Below are 24118 nucleotides of genomic sequence, written 5' to 3'. Positions count from 1 at the left end.
CCTGGTGAGCACTTTCAATTATTGAAACAATACATAAAATAATGATCAGTGGAGAGCACATTGTAAGACATTCTGCAGTCCCCAACAAATGGATCCCTTATGAGATCAGGTATATTATATGAACAAATACGCCGTTTTTCTTTGTTGAAATTAACAGCTTCTCCAAATAAGATTGGTTTAGGATATGATGCATGGACCACATGCAACCCCCAGAGTCCCCCAGGGATCAAAAAACATTTTGCTTGCAGAATGCCCAAAATAATGTCTAGAGGGTGTGGAAGACATTTTCCACCATGTTTAGAGCACACTGGAAGTGCCCAGGGGTCAAAATGAATTTGGGAGGGAGGGAGGGAGGGGATTAAAAGGAGGTGTTTCAAAATGCCTCCAAATGCTCTTGATGGAGCCAGAATGGCCACAAAAAAAAAAACCAAAAAAAAAAAAACCATACCTCCATGCCTAGTAAAGGGTGTTTGGGTGTTTAAAAATGATTTTAGCAGAATCAATGTAGTGGAAGGCAAATGTAGCCGTCTACTCTTCCACAGTATCCCACGATGGTGTAGTGGTGGCCCCTTGTCTGTGGAACTCTCCCTAGTGACATCAGATTGGCTACCTCCCTCCTGTCCTTTAGAAAGAAACTCAAAACCTGTTTATGGAACCAAGCATTTGAACAGTAACAGCAGCAATCGGTAATAAGACTCAATGTGATATGTATGACAATGGAGTATCCCAAGCATTGATTTTAAACCGGCGTGCTTTAAATAATTTAAATGTGTTTTATGATTGTGGTTAGCACTCAAATGAGTGCTTGTTGTGAAGCCGCCCTGAGTCCCCACTCCCAACCCGAGGGTGAGAAAGGCGGGGTACAAATGTAATAAATAAATAATAGTGGAATGACATGGTAATGCCTTTAGAACAGTGGTTCTCAACCTATGGGTCACCAGATGTTTTGGCCTTCAACTCCCAGAAATCCTAAGAGCTGAGATTTCTAGGAGTTGTAGGCCAAAACACCTGGGGACTCACAGGTTGAGAACCACTGCTTTAGAGGATAAATAAAAAATAATGATGCCCTAAGGGTCCCTCATGCTCAATTTCATCACCTATAAATGAGTATATAATTAAATAAAATAACAGGTGATCATTTATTTTAAATCATGCCTTTACATCTCTGAGTATTCTTTGCTGAGAAGCTAGAAAGATTCAGATCTCCAAATGTGATTAACTTCCTTTACATCCTCCAGTTATTTTTAATTTAATTTAATTTAATTTAAAGTTCAGAACTTTAAGGATCCAAAATCTCCAAAATCAATCACTGACCATCATGTATCTGCAATGACCAAAATGGGATCATTACATACAATCCAGATTATTAACCCTTAAGAAAGAATGTATAACAGGTTTTATTTTGCAGCAAAATTGTTACATTCTAACAATCTTTTCACTCTGTGTATTGGAATAAAGTATGGTAACTAGCTCTTATAGAAAAGCTGATTTCCCAATTGAAACAGAATATAAACAATCAAATAACTCCTTTTTGTTATATGTTGCAAAGGTAATACTAAGATTTATTTATTTATTTATTTATTTATTTCGAGGTTTTATATACCGACCCTCTCACCTTCAAAGAGGGATTCGGACCGGTTCACAACATGTGTTAACATGCAAAGAATATACAATAACAACACAATGCCACTTCATAACACGATTAAAATATCAGCACTATACACATTAAAACATATCATCACAGTTAAAAGAGCCAAATCGTCCGACACCATCACAATCCCATTCATCATCCTCCTTTCATGTGGGCAAAGAATTAAATCAGTTGTCAAATGCCGTGTTCCACAACCAGGTCTTTGTTAGTTTCCTGAACGTCATGAGGGAGGGGGCAGTTCTGATCTCTAATGGCAGGGAGTTCCAAAGTCGAGGGGCCACCATCGAGAAGGCCCTGTCCCTCATCCCCACCAGCCGTGCTTGTGCAGGCGGTGGGACCGAGAGCAGGGCCCCTCCAGACGATCTTAGTGGTCTTGATGGTTCGTAGGGGAGAATACGTTCGGAGAGGTAAACAGGGCCGGAGTCGTTTAGGGCTTTATAGGTTAACACCAGCACTTTGAATTGTGCTCGGAAGCTAATCGGCAGCCAGTGGAGTTCGAGTAACAGTGGAGTGGTGTGCTCCCTGTACCCAGCACCCGTTAGTAATCTGGCTGCCGTGCGTTGTACTTGCTGCAGCTTCCGGGGAGTCTTCAGAGGCAACCCCACGTAGAGAGCGTTGCAGTAATCTAAGCGGGATGTAACCAAAGCATGTACTACCGTGGCCAAGTCAGCCTTCCCAAGGTACGGACGCAGCTGGCGCACAAGTTTTAATTGTGCGAATGCTCCCCTGACCACCGCTGAAACCTGGGGTTCCAGGCTCAGCGATGAATCCAGAAGAACTCCCAGACTGCGTACCTGTGTTTTTAGGGGGAGTGTGACCCCATCCAGCACAGGCTGTAACCCCGTACCCTGTTCGGTTTTACCACTGACCAGGAGTACCTCTGTCTTGTCTGGATTTAGTTTCAATCTGTTGTCCCTCATCCAGTCCGCGACAGCGGCCAAGCACCGGTTCATGACCTGAACAGCTTCCTTAGTGGCAGGTGGAAAAGAGTGATAGAGTTGGACATCATCTGCGTACAGATGACATCGCACCCCAAAACTCCGGATGATCTCTCCCAACGGCTTCATGTATATGTTAAACAGCGTAGGGGACAAAACTGAATCCTGCGGGACTCCACAGTACAATGGCCGCGGAGTCGAGCAGGTGCCCCCTAAATCATCCTAATCCAGTATCTTATCTCCATACTTGATACATTTCAATATAATAATCAACTTTGTTTTTGATACTTAAAAAAACCCTGCTACACAATTAGTCTTACAGTACTTTGCTGTTAACAGTAATTCGCTGTTAAAACAAAATGTTTTGTTAACATCTGCCTCTGTTATTACTGAATGCCATAAAGTTTCTTTTTTTAAAAAACCTGCTACAGATTTATCAACTCTAATCAAATGAACAATCATACTATGAACGTGGTGTCTCACATAACCCCTGTTGCTCTCTAAAGTCAGGAAAGAAAGACATTCTCTTATAGACGCACGATGCAGGAATACTTAAACAGTGTCTTTGGGCCCTTCCACACAGCCCAGAATATCAAGGCAGAAAATCCCACACTATTTGAGTGTGGACTCAGATAACCCAGTTCAAAGCGGATATTGTGGGATTTTCTGCCTCGATATTCTGGGATATAGGACTGTGTGGAGGGGCCCTTTATCTAATTGGGTTTCACAATCTAATGACCAAATGCGGATGCTCTCCGGTATATGTTTTCATAACCAGTCTAATTAAGAAATACAGAAAAACTGCAGTTTAATGGAAGCAGGCCCTGACTCTTCAGGCAAATCACATTCATTCAGTCTCATAGGAGGGCAATGGCAAACCTTTTTTCAACAAATACTTCCAAGAAAACCTCGTGATCAGTCCACCCAAGGGTCTCCATAGGTCAGAAAGCATAAATTGTGCATCAGGGAAGAGAAGATCTGTTAATATCACCATACAAAACGCCCCACTCCTCCAGCCCATATTAACAGTGGAACTAGGGATTCTACCAACCATTATTTTGATCATATTTGATAGACAGTGTCAATTTATGAAGTGATGCCAATCCTACATCCAAGGGACAACTAATATATGGTTTTACACCTCTACTCTGGCAGAATCTATAATTTATGTCACTAATTATTAATAGTAATAAATACTGAGGAAGAAACTTAAAATCATTTTAAAGCAAGTGCTACCACACTGATCAACCAAGGGGTGGGGAATCTGAATCTACATTGAGACAGTGCTCTCTCTTTTCTCCCCCCCCCCCCCCCCAACCAGTGCCATAAAATATAGCATTCAATTATTTAAAAAATTGATCACCAGGAAGCATAACACAACAAGCAACAAGTAGGGAATGAAGAAGAGAAGAAAAACAAACAATTAGGCCAGATCTTGTAACCACTAATCTGTAAATGCAGACCCAGGTACAAGATGAAAATTGCAATCTGAATGGTGCTACAGTTTATTGCATGATATCTAGGATTCTGGAGCAGAGAAAGTATGACTGATGAACAGGTTGCTTACATGTAACTGGTTCTTCAAAGTATGCTCTATGAATTTACACAAATTACCTGCTGAGAGACTTGTTTGGAATATTATAGACCTGAGTAATTTTGGTGGGATCTCCACCACCTACTGCACATGTCCAATGCATGAAGCTGCTGTTGGTTCTGAGTTTGCCAGCAATGAGCAATGAAACAAAAGTGTGGGGAGAAGGGTGTTGGTTGTGTGAGTGCCTCTATAGTGCTCAAAGAACTATAGAGGCAGTCCTCAAGTTACAAACATCTGACTTGCAAACAACTCAGGGTTAAGAACAGGACTGAGACAACAGGATGTGAGAGAAATCTACATCTTGGAAAGGAAATTCACTCCTGAAAGAGTTATCATGGGGAAAGGGTGTCTCGACTGACACTTTCTCACCAATCCCAATTTCAACAAAAAGCCACATTTTTCAAAATCAAATTATCACAGGGGCAGAAAGTGAGGTGAAATCTTCCGAACAGGGACACAGACAGCAAACAAACACCCTTCCCTATGCTATCCAAAGCTTCTATCTGTCTGTCTGTCTGTCTGTCTGTCTGTCAATCAATCAATCAGCTGAAGTTACACTAAAAAATGTACCTGTTCTAGCCGAAATCTTCTGAAAAGGGACACAGACAGCAAAACAAACACCACAGGGTGTTCATCCTTCCCTATGCTACCCAAAGGCTGAAGTTATACATTAAAAAGTACCTGTTGTAACTTACATACAAATTCAGTTTCAGAACAAACCTACAAAACCTACCTTGTTCATAACATGGGGACTGCCTGTACTTATAAACAAGTAACCTATCCTTTTTGGTTTCTGTGATTTAGAGGTTAGTCACGTATAAAGAGGGGACTGAAATTTGGGAACTACTAATCAGCATTCAAAATATATATGCATATGTTGTAGCTTGAACAGCATGAATTTATATGACATTGATTATGGTCACGGTTGTTGTTAAAGTAGTTTAGCCAATTATTTTTTTTAAAAGCATGCCCAAATGTAAATGTTTCTTACAGTGTTTTTCCCTTTTTTGATTTGCAGGAAAATAATCTTTCAGGTTTAATAATGGAGGAAACTGTTTGATACCCTCCTTGCAAAAAAAAATATCAGAGTTGCTTCCTGTAATTTTTAATTTATTTATTTATTTAGTATTAGTATGGTCCCAGCTGCATTATCTAACCCCAATGAAGAAAATTAAGTCAATGTAAAAGTATACTCTGTTTTTTTACAGAGAGGTCACGAATAGTCTTTCTTTCCTTACTAGTCACTAGTGTTCTTATTACACTTCATTTATATAGTTGAAGGACTCAGGAGAACCAGCTGGGCTCCCTGTCTGCACTCATCAAGTGTTAATTTCTGAAAGGGGTACTGCTGTCATGAACAAGTGCCGAAGGTGCTCTGGTGGTCCTGCCAAACAACGAGAGCTCTTAATTAGCGCCAATGTTCAATCAGGCTGCTTAACCTGCCACAGTGCTGAGGAGGTCATGTTCCTTCCTGCGGCATTGCCAACAGAAAATACGCAAGAGCAGACCCCCAAAGCTTTCTTTTACTGTAAGAATAGTTCAAAAGGAAACTGATCCTAGTAATGTGGTCTTCATTTGAGGATGATGTACAGAAAGCTGTGTATGTTCTTTGGAAGGCAATGAGACGAGGCAGGTCTCGTTGCTGTACAGATTTTCTGAATGATGTTTTTAATTTTTATTTACCTTTTGTAAATACAGTAGACTTCCAGATAACTGGAACTCAAGCAACCTGAACTCTCAAGCAACTGGCAAAAATGGAAGAAATAATACTTTAAATAAAAATTAAAATGAAATCATATATTATGTTCAATTATGTTAGTCAAGTTCAGTGTTGAAAAGTTTGCTGGCTGCCATTTAACTAAGACTGCATAACACTGGGTGCCATGCCAAAAGATCTCAGCCAGCATTTGAAAACAATAAACACAGACAAAATCTTACTTGGATCTGCCCACATTATTCAAAAAATACATCACATAGACCTACACGCTTGGGAAGTGTTTGACTTGTGATTTTGTGATACGAAATCCAGCATATATATCTCGTTTGCTGTGACATACTGTAGTTTTGTGTCAGTAAAATAATAACTACTTTATTCTTGTAGCCCACCCCCATATCCCCGAAGGGACTTGGGGCAGCTTACATACGGCACAAGGTGCCAAAAAACAGAACATAAAACAAAACAGCATCTAACATACAGTTGAATAAAACATACAGACTGAGAGTCTACTGTATGGTGGCTTAATTCTGTCTTTGAAGACTTAAATGAGTGCATACATTTTAATTACTGAGCTCATGTGATGCAGTATGCGTCTGCAAAGTAACACCAACAGAGAATTATAACCTGTTATACTGTAACAGAGACTTTATCCTGTGTGTGACTTTCAGTTATTATTTCACCTACAATATTGCATCAATACAAATACTACAAAACTCCCAAGCCTATTATGTGTTTTTTTTTTGCTTGCAACCTTACATACCCACCTACTCTTTTTTGTGGATTAGCAGTTTTCATTCTTTTAAGTTGTTTCATTCTTCTATTGATATATCTAACAAGCATTATAATAAAGTTTTTCAGGAAAGGAGAACACTGATTTGCCAAATAAATTAAATCAAACTAGTATGTGATACTCTTTGGTATTCATATAAACAATGCACGTAAGTGAAATTATAACTTCTTAATTAAGAAAACTAATCTGTTACAGGAAGTTTGCAATTTTTTTAATCAGCATCTCAATTTAGCGTCTTATAGATGCTATATTCAAACATTTCATAGAATTTAGGTATATTTAAAATCTAGTCATAAAGATACTACAAACTATCAAAGTTACAAATGTGTGATAATTTGTACTTTTATCCATTTTTGTTGGTGCTTACCTATCTAAAACAGCAAAACCTCTGTGTATGTCTAGAGACTAATATATAGCTTCAGAGTTGTAAAAGATGGATGGCTGCTAAGACTTCTCTGTTGACACAACTTCTGTGCATTATAAAGGGCATCTTACCCTTTTCAAAGTGAAAATACATTGGAATGCTTTCTGATCTTATTGTGCAATTGGAAGCATGGCATGCTAATCCTTTTGTACATACATGCTTATCATGGCAACCACATTGTTCTGATGGTTTTACACAAGTTAGAAAGAATTTAATGCATCTGTTAAATACGGATTTTAGGAAGGATTGTTTGCTGTCTGTCTTATGAAAATGAATGGAGGGTAGTCTCATTGTTTCCTTCATTGTCTCCATGTGTTTTCAGTTGCTATTTTAGATAGTTTTATTTTATGTAAACCCATTATGAGGAAAAGGAGGCTTAGCCTTTCTGAGCTTCATCAAAAGAAAGCAGCATTTTTTTTACTACATGTAAGCCTGCCTGGAGCTGAAGTATGCTTTGTCATGTATGTTTAGTAGTTTCAAATCTGCACATTTTTCTATATGTGACCTCCAAAGTGATATATCACTGCAGTGGAGAAATGCATGTGGAAATGTTGTATTATTTTGTGGAATTTTATCAATTTTAATCTCATTGTGCCTCTTTTCACAAAGCACATCTGACACAGAAAAGGTGAAAGATTCTGCCCCTATGAATTGAGAAAGAAAAGTGGAAGTGTGGACATACTTTAATTTCAACAACTACTTCCTTCCATATAAGTTAAATGAAATTTGGAAGGGAATATTGTAAGCCAGGAGTAGCTAACCTCGTATTTCCAGGATGTTTTGGAGCATACTCCTTACTGTGCTTGACCATTTGCTATGCTGGCTTACATATATTGGGACTGGAGGAATCCTGTTGTAATTAATGTCTTGGGTAGGAGTTGAATTGTCATGGTTACAATGATTGGAAAGACAGAGCCAGAGTGTGTGTTCAGGTAAAAATAGTATGGAAGCATGCACAAGTAGTATTAATTGTCTTTATCTAGAACAGTGGTTCTCAATCTGTGGGTCCCCAGGTGTTTTGGCCTACAACTCCCGGAAATCCCAGCCAGTTTACCAGCTGTTAGTATTTATGGGAATCAGGTGTCGAACAGGGATATGTTATTGCCCCAATCTTATTTTCCATCTTCATTGCTATGATACTTCATCTTGTTGAAGGGAATCTTCCCACCGAAATGGAAATAATCTAGCAGACAGATGGTAAGCTATTAACCTCAGCAGACTGAAAGCCAAAACCAAGGTCACAACAACATTTGTTATAGAACTCCAATATGCCAATGATAATGTAGTCTGTGTGCATTCAGAAGAAAGACCTACAAGTCACTCTAAACACCTTTGCAGAAGCATATGAGAAGCTCGGCCTCTCATTGAACATCAAGAAAACCAAAGTGCTCTTCCAGCAGTCACCAACCAATCCTTCTGCAATGCCAGAAAAATAGCTTAATGGTGTAACATTAGAAAATGTTGACCATTTCCACTACCTTGGCAGCCACCTCTCCACAAAAGTCAACATTGACAATGAAATACAACGCTGCCTGAGCTCTGTGAGTGCAGCATTTTTTCCAAATGAAGCAGAGAATGTTTGAGGATCGGAACATCTGTAGGGAGACCAAGGTGCTTGTTTATAAAGCTACCCTGTTATATGCCTGTGAAACGTGGTCTGTCTATAGACATCACACTCAACTCCTGAAACAATTCTATCAACATTGCCTTTGAAAAATCCTGCAAATCTCTTGGGAAGACAAGTGGACAAATGTCAGAGTGCTGAAAGAAGCAAAGACCACTTGCATTGAAGTTATGCTTCTATGACATCAGCTCCGCTGGACTGGCCATGTTGTCCAAATTTTGTAGTTTCCAACAGACCTCACAACATCTGAGGATGCCTGCCATCAGGCAAAACGTCAGGAGAGAATGCTTCTAGAACATGGCCATATAACCCGAAAAACTTACAACAACCCACGGTGGGATTTTTTCTGATTTCAGTTGATTTAACCTAAATGTAGCTTAATGTTGTTGTTGTTTTTGTTTGTTTTTTTTTGCTGAATATGGTATCAGAGGTATTGTGAGATGACAATGTCCATGACCTTGAATTTGTATTTTCTTCTGCTCCTTTTCCTCTAATTGTCACTTTGTGATCTTCCTTTCAAAATTAGGTGGAAGTACAGTAAAAGGCAATGAATGTATTTGTGGTGGAGAAGGAAGTGTGTTAGAGATAATGACAAGGAAATAGGATAAATTTTCCTAAGCCATTGTCTTTGGTGAATTTCTAAAACTAAATTGAAAAATTGCATAGAGGTATATTGGAAGCATATGACTTTTTTGACCTAGATCATTAGTTTGAATGCAGCTCAAGTTTGTAGTAACGAGAAATTACTAGCAGGTGAAGACCTTTGGATGACCCTTTTGAAAAGAGCTGACCATCTGATCTCCTTCCTAGTAGATGGATATTTTCATCATGGCCAGCCTTCCCTGCTTCTTTCTGCAAAGAAATGAACAGTTAACCAGAGAGGAATAGAACCAGTTTCATTTTATCTGGAGTATTTCTGTTTGAAAAAATAACCACTCTGCTAAAATTTTCAGTTTGACTGTGACCCAATAATGTGAAGCATTTCACACATTTTCTAAATTAATGTTTTATTTTTTCCTATAAGTGTATGATTTTATCATGCCTGTTTTGAAAATCAAGACTTTGATCCATTTTTTTGTGGGACATAAAGCCTTCCAGGAGCAAGAACTTTTGCATAGATGGGTCTCATGTTTAATTCACTCCACATATCTTTTTCCCCCTTAATGCCACAATGCTTCCATTGCACTGTTAAGATTTTAAAGATATGATTAATTTCTGCAGATATTCTAACATAAGATCTGCAGAAATAAGGATCACATATGAATGTAGCCTTGCTTCACACACAGAAGCAAGAAACATTGCTCAAACTCAAACACAGGGGAACCGCAGACAAGAAACAATCAGGAACAGCTAATCACCTCTTGACAAAGGATTCCCCCAGGCAGTAACAAGCGACACCTAAAAACTATGAAATGCTAATCAACGTAGCCAATTGAAAATCACACCTAGCTCCAACAGACGAGTTCTTTGTCCCACCCTGGATTTTCCACAGATATATAAACCCAATTTTCCTAGTTTCCAACAGACCACACATCCTCTGAGGATGCCTGCCATAGATGCAGGTGAAACGTCATGAGAGAATGCTTCTAGAATATAGCCATACAGCCCGAAAAAACCTACAACAACCCACCAAGAAACATTTTCTCAAGTTTACTTCGCAATATGAAGACCAGGGTAAAGAGCTGTGAGCTTGTGGGGCCTTTTTCAGCCCTGCCCCTCATTTTCCTGACTGTGAGAGCCGTTCAGCAGTGGAACCCTCTGCCCCAGAGTGAGGTGGAGGCTCCTTCTTTGGAGGCTTTTAAACAGAGGCTGGATGGCCATCTGTCAGGGGTGATTTGAATGCAATATTCCTGCCTCTTGGCAGGGGGTTGGACTGGATGGCCCATGAGGTCTCTTCCAACTCTTTGATTCTGTGATTGCTCTGCAAGAGCCACTCCAGTGCTCAACTGGAAGTGATGTCACAAAACATCTGGCTGCTTTGTTCCATTGTTCGACCTGTATTTCTGAGTGCAAAATTCCTTTCCCAATCTGAGACAAATTGAACTATATATCAGGATTTGTCTGTGTGTTTGTGATTTAGTTTGCACTTTACCACAATTCCCTCCACTATTTTGAAACACGTGTAATGTCTGTTTTTTTCTATAATAGACAGAAAAACATTTTATGATGGATATCTCAGACTACACCGTCCCTAATTTGGTGCAGTTTATTTTTTTTATCTGTTGTGAATGTACCTTTAAGCTTTTATTCCTGGATGAGTGGGTGTGTTCTAAATATCTCATCACATACAGCAATAGCAAGTAAAGCACGCATTTTGGAAGGCTGGTGGCTTCTTACTTGACTCAGGAAACACTTATGTCAATTTTCAGTTATAGTTCCAATCACCCCACTCTTTGTTTTAGTAATTAATGGATTATATGTGTTTATACAAGGTTAATTTAATGTCTGTTAAGAAATATCTAAACAATGTTAATCCTGTTAGTGAATAAATTAGTGAACCCAAACTCCAAATACAGTCTGTTTACTGTTTAGAGTTTTTCATTCTGTGTCCCTGCTGCCATTGCTCTGGTGCATGCATTTGAAGAAAATTCGAGAGGTATCTGCATTTTTATCATTTTAATCACATATTTGAAATCTGATATAATTGTGTTTCTATTAGTATATTAAGTTTTCCCACCATTAAGAGTATGGATACTTCTACTTTTTATATCTTTTTTATATTGAGCTTGGGGAATTTTGACAAAATATGCATTTGGATAAAGTAAACTCTAATGGCGATACTACTTTAGAGCAGTCCTATGTATATTTAGTAGTATGTATCATTGTGCTCAATTTGTTTAGGATTTCATATAGTATCATGACTGTGTGTGGGTTTCTATTTAACGTCAGTTAAAAATCGAGGGCACATTGTGTAGATTGTTCCAATTTGAGACATGCATTGAAAGTAAAGTACATATTTCTTCAGTAAGCTATAGAAGGGGAGTAAGTTTTTAAACTACTCAGAATAAAAATGTTAAATGTTACTTCTGACCTCCAGTTTTTTCAACATCTGGAATGCAATGTTGCTTTTTGTAATACCTTGGCAATACCATAACACAGCAGGGTGCATTAATGAGAGTTTCAGTCTGAAAACCACAACATCAGTGAAATTTATAGATGTCAGGTCATTAACATTAGTCAAACATAGTTTCTGTGGTCTGAGTTCCCCATTTTAAGTAGGCATATAAAAGTCATTTACTGGCTATGAAGACTGAGTGTCTTTGGATCTGATGAAATTTCAGTTTAACTATTCTGTATTTAGTACCATTTTCAATATAAGTAATAAGCATTTTGTGTAAAATGCTTAATAGGCTGCTTCAGCACCATTTAAAAACTTCTGCCTAGTTTAACTATTTTCCCATGGAAGTAGGATTTTAAAATAAACCTTAAACATTCAGCATTTTAATATGCAGTAACAAAGACTTACATGAAATACCATTTTGTGTTGAACATTTTCAACCTACCATGTGGTATATTGATTGTCTGTTCATTTCTTTCCTACAATATCATAATTTCTATAACATTTTTCAATGAAATTCCCAGTATAGTATAGTCTGCCCGCCCTCAACCCCTCCAATATTTTCTATTGGTCATGGGGATTCTGTGTGCCACGTATGTTCCAGATCTGTCATCAGTGGAGTTCAGAGTGCTCTCTAAATGCAGGGTGAACTACAATGTCCACCCTGGTAGATCAGTCCCCCAAACCCATCCAGTATATTCTGTTGGTCATGGGGGTCCTGGGTGCCAAATGTGGTCCAGGTTCATCATTAGTTGGAGTCACAGTGCTCTCTAGAAGTGGGAGCCAAGAGGAAATGAGCCACAAACTTACACTGTCATCCATATAAGTATATAATACATATTTGATTTTTATAATGTATTGTATATATGATATAAATAAATTTTATATTTATATATCTAATAGATATTATAGATATAGATATTCTATTTTTGTTGCAAAGCTTAGTTTAGGGTTTCATTTATTTCTCCTTTCTGTGTGCACCCAGAGCTACTCTTAGATAGAATTTAATAGTGGTGTTTAGCTGTAGCCCCAGTCTCAGCAGTAGACACAGCTCAGGTTATAAGCTTTCAGTAAGGTGAAAGAGATTGCACAAAGTGAGCTTGCTTCTTTTTACTAGATTAAATATCCCCAGGCTTGGAGCATCATTTGGAAGAGTGTGCTAGGTTTTGGCTACTGTATCTGTTGCAGGTGAGGGGTTGTTGTTTTTTTTGGGGGGGGGGGGGGTATTTGTTTCAGTGTTTTCTTAAGACTACAGAATATGGATGGTAAGGGAGCTGCTTCTATCACTAGCAACAACTGTGGTATATTTATGTTCTTGATAGAATACGAGGTAAGCCATACCTGCAGCAAGTACAAGTTGGTGCTTCTGTTGGAAGAGATGGTCTAACAATTTGAGGTCCCCAGGTCTACTCTTGGGAAGCTTGAGATTTTCTTGGGTAGAGCAGAGCACATTGACCAGGATGCGTAACATGTATCTTCGTGATTGCATCTTCCCCTGTGAACCTGTGCAAACTTTGAGATCTGCTGGGGAGGTTCTCCTCTCGCTCCCACTTCCATCACAAGCACGATTAGTGAGGACGAAGGAGAGGGCCTTCTCGGTGGTGGCCCCCTGTTCTGGAACTCCCTCCCCAGGGAGATTAGATTAGCACCCACCCAGTCCACCTTCCATAAAGACCTGAAAACTTGGATGTTCCAATGTGCCTTTGATTAATCGGTTCATCAATTGACGTGGCCCTTCTAGCCCTAATTTAATTATCTGATTTTTGCATTTTAGTGCCAGCCCCGCCCTGCAGTTGTATTGCACAAGCCCTTGCTCTACTCTTTCATCTCTAAACTCACCCATTATATTTGGCCACTGTTGTTGGTTGTTGATGGTTTATGTTTTATGATGTTTTGTATGGGTTTTTTTTTTGTTTTAATTTATTATAATGCAAAGTATTTTACTGGGCTATGTTTTAATTCTATTGACTGGGCCTGGTCCCCATGTAAGCCACCCCGAGTCCCTTCGGGGAGATGGTAGCAGGATAGAAAAATAAAGTTGTTGTTATTATTATTATCATTATTATTATTATTAAAAGTGTCTCTGAGGAGAAGATCAGTTCCCAAACACAGAAAGGAGAATGTTCTAGAGGCATTTCTCCTGACGTTTCGCCTGCATCTATGGCAAGCATCCTCAGAGGTAGTGAGGTCTGTTGGAATTAGGACAATGAGTTTATATATCTGTGGAATGGCTGGGGTGGGGCAAGGAGCTCTTCCCTGCTGCAGTTAGGTGTGAATGTTTCAGCTGACCGCCTTCATTAGCATTTGAAGGCCTGCCTGAGCCTGGGAAAATCTCTTGCTGGGAGGTGTTAATCTGTGCCTGGTTGTTTCCTCTCTGCTGTTTTGCTGTTGTAATTTTAGAGTTTTTTTTAATACTGGTAGCCAGATTTTGTTCATTTTCATGGTCTCTTCCTTTCTGTTAAAATTGTCCACATGCTTGTGGATTTCAATGGCTTCTCTGTGTAGTCTGACATGGTGGTTGTTGGTGTGGTCCAGCATTTCTGTGTTCTCAAATAATATGCTGTGTCCAGGCTGGTTCTGTATTTGAGAACACAGAAATGTCAGGAGAAATGCCTCTAGAACATGGCCCTATAGCCCGAAAAAACCCACAAGAACCTAGTGATTGCAGCCATGAAACCCTTCGACAATACACAGAAAGGAGACTTATAGAATCATAGAGTTGGAAAAGACCTCATGGGCCATCCAGTCCAACCCCCTGCCAAGAAGCAGGAAAATTGTATTCAAAGCACCCCTGACAGATGGCCATCCAGCTTCTGTTTAAAAGCCTCCAAAGAAGAAGCCCCCACCACACTCCAGGGCAGAGAGTTCCACTGCTGAACAACTCTCACAGTTAGGAAGTTCTTCCTCATGTTCAGATGGAATCTCCTTTCTTGTAGTTTGAAGCAATTGCTCCACGTTCTAGTCTCCAGGGCAGCAGAAAACAAAGTTTTGATAGAATGTGACACAAAAGGACTAAGGCTCATTCTGTAAGAGCTAAAGAATCGATTAGAAGTTCCCTCTTGATTACCAAGAACAGGAGTAAGAACAACAATGCCAGTCCCTAAGTGACCTTTGAAGTGTCAGCACATTGAATGTTTCCTAACACTCCTCCAAAGAGATGTGTTGCCTATGGTGTTAGTACTAGAGGTTTCCATATTGAGGGGAACAGAATCAATGGTTTGCAGACCTGACAGGATGACTCGGGAGATGTGCTTTCTCTGATGGTAAAATGATTTGTCAAGCCAACTGACCTCTACTTCTTCCTTTTGGTCCAAGTGGGACCCAATGATACTTCAAGATATCACAAGGCTCCAGTTGCGAAGCTGAAGAAACTTATGCATAGGTTATCATTTTGTCTCTGATCCCAGTTGAAAGACACAGCCCAGGAAGGGAGCGGAGAACTGCAGCAATAAACAACTGGCTCTGCAGATGATGCTTCCAGCAATTATTTGGCTTCTTGGGCCATGGTCTGCAATTTCATGAAGATAAACTTTTGGCAAGTGATAGATTGCAACTCATAGCAATTGGCAGGACTGTTTTTGCTGCAGAAACTTTTTTGAGCCTCTCAAAATGGATCACATGGTCTTTAAATTCATCAAGTGCTGGAGATAATAGCTCAACTGTTCTACAGAGAAGTGGGTGAATATTACAAGAACCCAACAGAACAGGGGAATAAACAAGATAAACTCAAACTGTTAACACGGCAAAACAAATCTGATATAACAGGCATAACTGACACTTTATGGGATGAGTCTTGTGATTGAAATGTAATAGAGGGGCATAACCTATTTCAGATCAAAAGACCAATTAGAAAAATAGTAACATTAGATATCAAGGAAGTTTTCATCGTGTGAAGAGATCCATGCCCACCTGAACATTAGAAAGGATTTCCTTATGGTAAAAGCTGTTCAACAGTGATATATGCTGCCTCGAAATGTGGTGGACTCTCCTTCTCCTGTGGTTTCGGAAGAAGCTGGATGGCATCTGTCTGGAGTGTTTTGATTATTTCCTGTATGGCAAGGGATTGGACTGGATGGTCCTTACGATCTTCCAACTCTGTAATTCTAAGGTACTTTAGAATGAAAAAAATGTTTACAATTGCTTCTTTCTGTAACAAAAATATAACCTTCACAAGCAATTTATTATGGCCCTAGAAGTCTGTGGTAATGCACCTAAAGTTATCTAGCCTAAATAAATCTGTCTGTCTCCAGCCGTCTCAGTCTAGGTATTAGCAACTTCTCCACTTTGTATCCCTGCTTACAGAATTTCCTCTTGGCCTTCAGTAGCACAGGAGCTCAGTCTTGTCATTCCTGGGCTCCGGTAACTCCAGCCAAACCACTTAGCAACTCCATGCATATACTTCCTTAATCACATCCTTGTTCTGTAGTCCAGTGTTTGGTGTCATAACCAATTTTTTTCTTTCTGATTTTTTCCCTCAGATTTGTGACATACGACTTGCCTGTTATGTAAAGCCTAGACAGATTGCCAGTTGCAACAGATATATTTATAATCTGTTCCTAGCACCATTTCCACATTTAAATTAAATTTCCTTTTTTGTAACATGAATGTGGTATTGAAAACTGAAGCAACGTTTCACTCTGATGTGCCGAGTTTCTCGAAGACAATATTAAACCTAAATGGATACAAAGAACCTCTCTTAGAATCTTTCTTCCAACTCCCAAGATTACTAAAATATACTTTTAACAGCAGTGGTTGGTGGTAGATAGTCTCAATAAGTAATTCATGGTGGCCAAGAGAAACAATTATCAAGTTCTGTTTAATGTATAATGGAAGTAAGACTGGCAAAGAGATCATCTGGCTTCAAAAAATTGACTCTCACTGATATTTGCATTACAGTGAGAAAACATTGCATTACCATTCCTGTGGTTCAAGTATTTCTCGTTACTCGCATCTCTTTTCTAGCTCCCAGAGACAAAATAGTTAGTTTTTACAGTTATATGAACAAGTGAGTTATTATTTAAAGATGTTGAAAACATTTTGGATAAGATTTTCAGACCTTTATGTCTTCTTTATTTTCCCAAAACCTATTTATAAAGTATCAGGCAGGAGTGAATTAGGAAGCACTTATACTAATCATTGAAGCCCCCGATGGTGCAGTATGTTAAACCACTGAGCTGCTGAACTTGCTGATCTGGGGAGTGGGATGAGGTCCTGCTGTAAGGCCCAGCTTCTGCCAACCTAGCAATTCAGAAACATGCAAATGTGAGTAGATCAATAGGTACTGCTTATGCGGGAAGTTAATGGCACTCCATGCAGTCATGCTGGCCACATGACCGTGGAGGTATCTATGGACAACACCAGGTCTTCGGCTTAGAAATGGATATAAGTACTACCCACCAGAGTCTGATACAATTAGACTTAATTTCAGGGGGAATATTTACTCTTATACTAACCATTAGAACTAAGCATTAATTCTCACTGATCAGTAGCTGGGGACATTTGTGTTTACTACTACTTTGCGTCATTGTGTTGTTATCTTAATTCCATGGGTCTGTGAATCTTCTAATATTCAAGAAAGTCTACTTTTAATTCCAGTTGTTGATGTACAAAGTTGTCTGGCAACTTCTCAGAGGTATATTACATTACTATCCTCTGTGAGTGACAACTGGCAATTAAATTTCCTCTTTACCAAATCAGAAAAAATGAATATAGTTTCAGTGCCATTCAGTATTACTACAGCAGTTTAAAGAGCATTCTCACACAAAGATTTTTTAAAAGTTAACATTGTAATTTTTTTGAAGTTAGAGTATGCACTCCTTTCTTTCTCCCTATCCCCAGAAGGGAAGCTGCATTCCTTTTAGTGAAACAGTTTTAAAAGCAAAACGCAAACTTAAAATAAGCCAGTGTTCTCTAGAGTTCTCAGAAGGTGTAGATTTATTTACTGTAGTTAAATCATAATTAGTTCTCAAGGGATAATGTCGCTTTTAAACAGCATTATTGCCACCATCCTGGTTTTCGAAATAATCAGAAACTGCTGTTGTATTCAAGACTACAGCCATGAATTTACTATAAGTAGAAACAAATGTTGGGAATTAGCAGTTGTCACCCATAGAAGATAGTAATATACTTCTGCGAGAATAAGCACTTCAAAATGAAATGTTGAATATTTAACTACCTCTTCTAAACATACATCTTAATGATCCCTTATGTATCATCCTATTTCATTTACAAGTTTCTTACAAATGTCTGCTTTACATTTTTCTATGATCCTTTTGACCTGCTGTGTGTGAAGCAGAATGAAAGCCACACAGTGTTCTGACGGAAATATGCTTTTCTAATATAATTTGCCAGGTTGATATACAAGATACCACAGGAAATCGGTCTTATAGCAATTGCTGTTCAACAGACTCAAGGGAAAGGTAAGTTGCTATAATTCTGGTGTTAGTGGAATTTTTTTTCTGTGTCAGGAGCGACTTGAGAAACTGCAAGTTGCTTCTGGTGTGAGAGAATTGGCTGTCTACAGAGGCGCTGCTCAGGGGACGCCCGGGTATTTTACTATCCTGTGGGAGTCTTCTCTCATGTCCCCACATGGGAAGCTGGAGCTGACAGACGGGAGCTCACCTCGTCTCAAGTTTTTGAACTGTCAACCTTCAGGCCTGCAGTTCAGCTGGCACAAGGGTTTAACCCATTGTGCCACCACAACCCTCCAACCTAGAACACCCACCAGTTGTTTGTGGAATAACCTTTATCTGATTAAATATATCAGTGACACAAATTCATCAGATGAAACCAGATTCATTAGTATATAAAACAGATCCTTGAAATCAATGGGATTCAAGTTGATTATGATTAACTATTTCAGTAAGTCTTCTCAGTGCAATTAAATCTGCATCCAACCCTGTGTCGTGTAGCTATTTCTCTACATCACACATGAGGAATGTGTGACCCTCCAACCTAGAACACCCATCAGTTAGGACTATTGATTGTGTTGACTAACAATAATTGGTTTAATGCTGTTTGAAAGATCACAGGTCCCATACCCCTGCTTTATAGTTATCATTATAATCTAGCTGTATCTATGTGATATGAAAATATTCCAAATTGCGACCATTTTAATTCAGTTGTATTTTTCATACAAGGAACTAACATTATTTTTCATTCCACCATTGATCAGACCTAGAAACTCCCACGGTCACACACATATAGAAGCACACATATGATACTTTTCTGTGCTTAAACTTTCCATGAGATTACCCTTAAAATATCTAGAACCGCCTTCCCCAACTTGGTATTCTCCAGATGTTTCAAATTACAATTATGTTCTTGACCATGGCCATGTCAGGTGTATATCAATAGAGGGAAAAACTGAACTGGGAGTATAAACCTGTGTGGCTACTTTTTTAGTTCTGTGCAAACAAAAATGTTTTTAGTGTGTGAAACATGAGAAAATACCCTGTGTCACTGGTTCATAGATCAGATGAATAAGAATACAATAGGGTGATAAGATTTGATTTTTCTGTATGTACAGGTTATTGTACTCAGACTTGCTTTATCTAGCAATGTCAAAATTGTAAGTGGTTTGTAAGACAATAAATAAAACACTTACAAAGGCATTTACAGTTTTTGCTTCATTAAATGGTCATGATTATAATTATATTTATAATTGAAATTATTTTTATAATTAAAAACTGCATATGCAGAACACTTGCTGTTGTTTTTGAATGCTGCTATGTTGCTTATTCCACCATCCTTATGATTTCTCTTTTGGGGAAAGATGGGAGTAATTTCTTCTTGGTAAAATTTCCCTAGAAGTTTTGAAAACTGAAAAGCCATATGGCTATTCCATAATCACTCAACTACCACTTGAATTTTTAGGACTAAAGATAGGGACATGTGGGCTCTTAGAGTCTTACAGGAAGGTGAATATATCCTTATCTACTGAAATCCCATGCTCAGGTTAAAAAAGAAATGCACTGCAGCCAGGCCTGTTTCAAGTTATGCATACCATTGTGGGCATAGTTTGGGTGTTCACAGATTTCTCTGATACCAGGGACTATAACGCCTACATATGCTCTAAATAAATGCATTTCTTCTTTGCATATAAATAATAGTTAATTCTCTCCTCACCCACCCCCCTTTTTGCAGGTCGTGGTGGAAATGCTTGGCTGAGTCCTGTGGGAGCTGCTTTATCCACCTTTAATATCACCATTCCTTTAACATCCCAACTGGGACAAAGAATTCCATTTATTCAACATGTGGTTTCTTTAGCAGTTGTGGAGGCTGTTAGATCCATACCTGGGTACCAGGTACTCTATTTCATATCTTTCTTACATGGTTTTTTCACTACATTTGACCCAAATGAAAGAAGTATATATAGCTGACATACTCCTTGTTATGTTATACAATTAAAAATCAATTTATTTTGCATGTGGTTATGTTTTTCTTTTCACAACTGAGGTTTATGTTCCCGTAATGAACAAAATATTATTATGTTGAAGCCACCAGTTCATTTTGATTTAAAATGTATTGTAACTACTGTAAGTTCCTATAATAATGATATACACATACAGTAGAGTCTCGCTTATCCAACATAAATGGGCCAGCAGAAGGTTGGATAAGCAAATATGTTGGATAATAAGAAGGGATTAAGGAAAAGCCTATTAAATGTCAAATTACATTATGATTAAGCACCGAAACATGTTTTACAACAAATCAGCAGAAAAAGTAGTTCAATACATGGTAATATTATGAAATAATCACCGTATTTACGAATTTAGTACCAAAACATTGCAATGTATTGAAACAGCCATGGATCTGGGCAGGAGGCAGAATGCATTGGATAATACAGAACGTTGGATGAGTGAAGGTTGGATAAGCGAGACTCTACTGTATATGCTTTTATGCTTTTTGGTCTAATTCCAGAACTTATTTTGTTATTAAAGCAATAAGAAAAATATTGGGGGGGGGGGGAATAAACACAACAAAACTTTGCCAGTTGCTTCTCAGGTTATTGCTGAAGCAGTTTCACCAGCCAATTCATCCCTTTTGATAAAACTTCCTTTTCTGTGTCTTGTTTAATGTTGAAAATGTTTGCCTCACACTCTGAAGCAAGCAGTAACTATATCCTCTCAGGAGGGAATCAAGTGTCCTGTCATCAGTGCACAAATTACAAACCAATCTTCTTTAGCACTTCATCTGTTTCCTTTGACTGTAACCAATTCTTAATATTGGTGAATTGTAAAACATTGGTATTTTGCAGGACCAGTTAATGAAAGCATGTGTTTCCTATATTATACATAATCAGTTACTTACTCACATTTACACATGAATTTAATTAGAGTGGCATTCAGTAGCCTTTCACATATTTTAGAGGTTGTCTTCTATTAACACCTCCCAACCTCAGGACTTCATAACCGGACTATAAAAATGCTTTATGGTGGAATTTAAAACAAAGTATAATTCTCTGTGGTTTTAAAGCATTAACCACAGAGGCAAGAAAATTTTAAAACAGGAGTAATTGTTTATGGAAAATATTTCTGCTTCTTACACATATCTAATTTTGTTTGTCAACTGACAGCAGTGTAAATAATTGTCATCCATCTAAACCAGAACTTTCCAAACTATGAAAAAGTTTGGACACACCGATTTTAAACCAGCAGGATTTTAAACAAATGTTTTATTAATATAATGTATTTTAATGAATTGTTTTTAACTGTATTTATGTTTGTGATTAGCACTAAAAATGCATTGCCCGACTAACCGGGCGAGGCTCCTTGTGCCAGGGGGGTGCTCTCCTGCCAGCCAAAATGGTGGCAGGGGCTTCTCCTTCCCAGAAGCCCCCTGCGCCATGGAGATTTTCCCTCTGGTTGGCCAGCTGGCCAACCAGTGGCTGGCCCTGCCCAAGCCTCCTGATTGGCCGGGGCCAGCCTTTGCCACTGCCCAGCAGCCCTCAAAAGGGCTGCACTGGGCACTTGCAGGCACAGTGCCTGCTTCAACTTGCCACCCCACCCGCCCTGCATGCCTATTTGGTTTGGGTATTGTTTTTTCTTTTGTCTGGTTATTGTCAGCTCGTCACAACTTAGGTTGGCATGTGGCATGGGCCCTAGATCTGGCTTCCTTTCCCCAACCCCACAAGCAGTACGGGGGGGGGGGGCATCCGGTGGTTCTCAGGAGTGCCGTGTAACGCAGGCTAGTATTGTGCCAGTGGCATTCTGGGGTGTTTGGTTGTATCAGTCAGCAGCAGGCTGAATGATAATGATTGTGAGCCCATGCCTGCCTGCCAACCTTTTCGTTCCTGTAATCAGTAAACAAGTTGTGGTCGTTTTCTCACCAGCTCAGTGTTTGTGTCATCTTTGGGTTCTGTCGGTGGGAGGGGTGTCACCTATCCACACACAATTAGTGCTTGTTGTGAAGCAGCCCTGAATCCCCCCATGGAGATTTGAAGGACAGGGTACAATTCAAAGTGCTGGTTTTGACCTATAAAGCTCTATACGGTTCTGGCCCAGCTTACTTGTCCGAACGCATCCACTCCTACGTCCCACCTCATAATCTAAGATCATCCGGGGAGGCCCTGCTCTCGCTCCCGTCAACTGCACAGATGCGTCTGGCAGGGACAAGAGACAGGGCCTTCTCAGCTGTGGCCCCCCGCCTGTGGAACACACTCCCAAATGAGGTAAGATTCACTCCCTCCCTCCTGGCTTTTAGAAAAAAAAAATCATGATTTTGGGACCAGGCCTTTGGGCAGTAGAAGAAAATATATGCAGCATTTCGGAAAGACAATGACTGGAATGGCAATTTGACGGACGAGACTGTTTTATTGTTTTAATGATTGTTTTATTGCTTATGGATGTATTGTTTTAATTTGTTTTATGTCTAACTGTAGTGTATAATTGTAATTGTTTGTACTGGCATTGAATTTTGCCTTTACTTATATGTGAACCGCTTTGAGTCCCCCTTGGGGTGAGAAAAGCAGTATACAAATACAATAAATAAATAAATAAATAAATAAAATAGTGTATCAGCTATTGTGTGTAGGTGTGTCATACAAATGTTACGAGAAAGGAGAAAACTCTTAGAAATGTATGTTGTTTTCTTACAAATAATATATTTAAAAAGATATAAATCAAAAGTTTTCATGTAATATGTTGTGCCCTCATACATTTTGGTATTCCAATTTATGTATGTCTCTGTATCTCTTTCAAGGGGTTGGTTTATTTTTATTTATTTATTTACGACATTTATATGCTGCCCTTCTCACCCCGAAGGGGACTCAGAGCAGCTTACAAGTAATATGTAAATACAATATATTATTACCATAGCACAATATTAGTATTATATATTACTATATTGTACTATACTGTTATACTGTGATATTATTAGTAATATTAGTTTAACTTCTGGTTTGCTCATAAAACCAAATTACTGTGTCATAAAATGATGTATGTCAGTAAAACTTATGAAAACATCTCCATTGGCCATCAGTCTATCCAGGCATAATTCAAAACTCTGGTTATGACCTATAACATCCTATGACCCTTGTGTACATACTGTTTGAAGGACTGCATTTTTTCATATGAACTTTGAGATCTTTAGGGAAGACCTTTCTCCCAGTCCTTCAACTTCTACAGGGATGTTAGTTAGAAACATGGGAGAGAGCTTTCTTGGTAGCTCTTGACCATTAGAGAAATTAGACAGAATTCTTCCTTGTTGGCCTTCCATCAGAAGGGGAAGGGATTTATTTTGTTTCTAGTTGCTTTTTCTGAACTGGCCCACTGTAATACACTGGCTGTAATCGTGTGACGTGCTATTTTGATTTCTCTCCTTCAGATATGTTTGAAAAAGTTACTAGTGTACATGTTTGTTTCCTTAGGATATTGATCTTCGAGTGAAATGGCCAAATGATATTTATTACAGTGATCTTATGAAGCTTGGTGGTGTTCTAGTGAATTCCACACTAACTGGAAATACATTCCACATACTTATTGGTAAGAACATAAATAATCTCATACTTTTGTTTGAAGCTATTTTGCCATTGTTGACACTCTAAATGTATAACAAAATAATATTTTGTCCCTTAAAACATTCACCTACATTTTTTGTCTCCACTATGGTATTCGGGAGAGTTTATTGACTTACCAGTTTGGGAGAAGAGACACCTGGATTTACAAAATCCTCTTAATGCTAGAGCATTTTCTAGCTGATCTTGTGTCAGCTGAATATTATGTCATCTGGACTTTTTTGGTTGCCATGTGTTTCAGTAATTACATCCAACTGAAGAGATAATTTGAAGCTACGTTTGTGGATATTGGGACTTTCTTAAATC

The 24118-nt window shown here is 38.8% G+C and overlaps 1 protein-coding gene across 1 annotated transcript in view; it reads left to right on the top strand.

Moving 5' to 3' along the window:
* Window positions 1-24118, top strand: part of HLCS (holocarboxylase synthetase) — a 109489-nt gene that overhangs the window by 74383 nt on the left and 10988 nt on the right. Inside the window, exons 7-9 of the mRNA XM_060770348.2 lie at window positions 18148-18215; window positions 19942-20102; window positions 23666-23780. Coding sequence (XP_060626331.2) covers window positions 18148-18215; window positions 19942-20102; window positions 23666-23780 — 344 coding nt within the window. The remainder of the gene's footprint in view (window positions 1-18147; window positions 18216-19941; window positions 20103-23665; window positions 23781-24118) is intronic.

This window comes from Anolis sagrei, chromosome 3, assembly GCF_037176765.1.
Source record: "Anolis sagrei isolate rAnoSag1 chromosome 3, rAnoSag1.mat, whole genome shotgun sequence".
Taxonomy (NCBI): domain Eukaryota; kingdom Metazoa; phylum Chordata; class Lepidosauria; order Squamata; family Dactyloidae; genus Anolis; species Anolis sagrei.
This window is presented reverse-complemented; position numbering and strand designations above follow the sequence as displayed.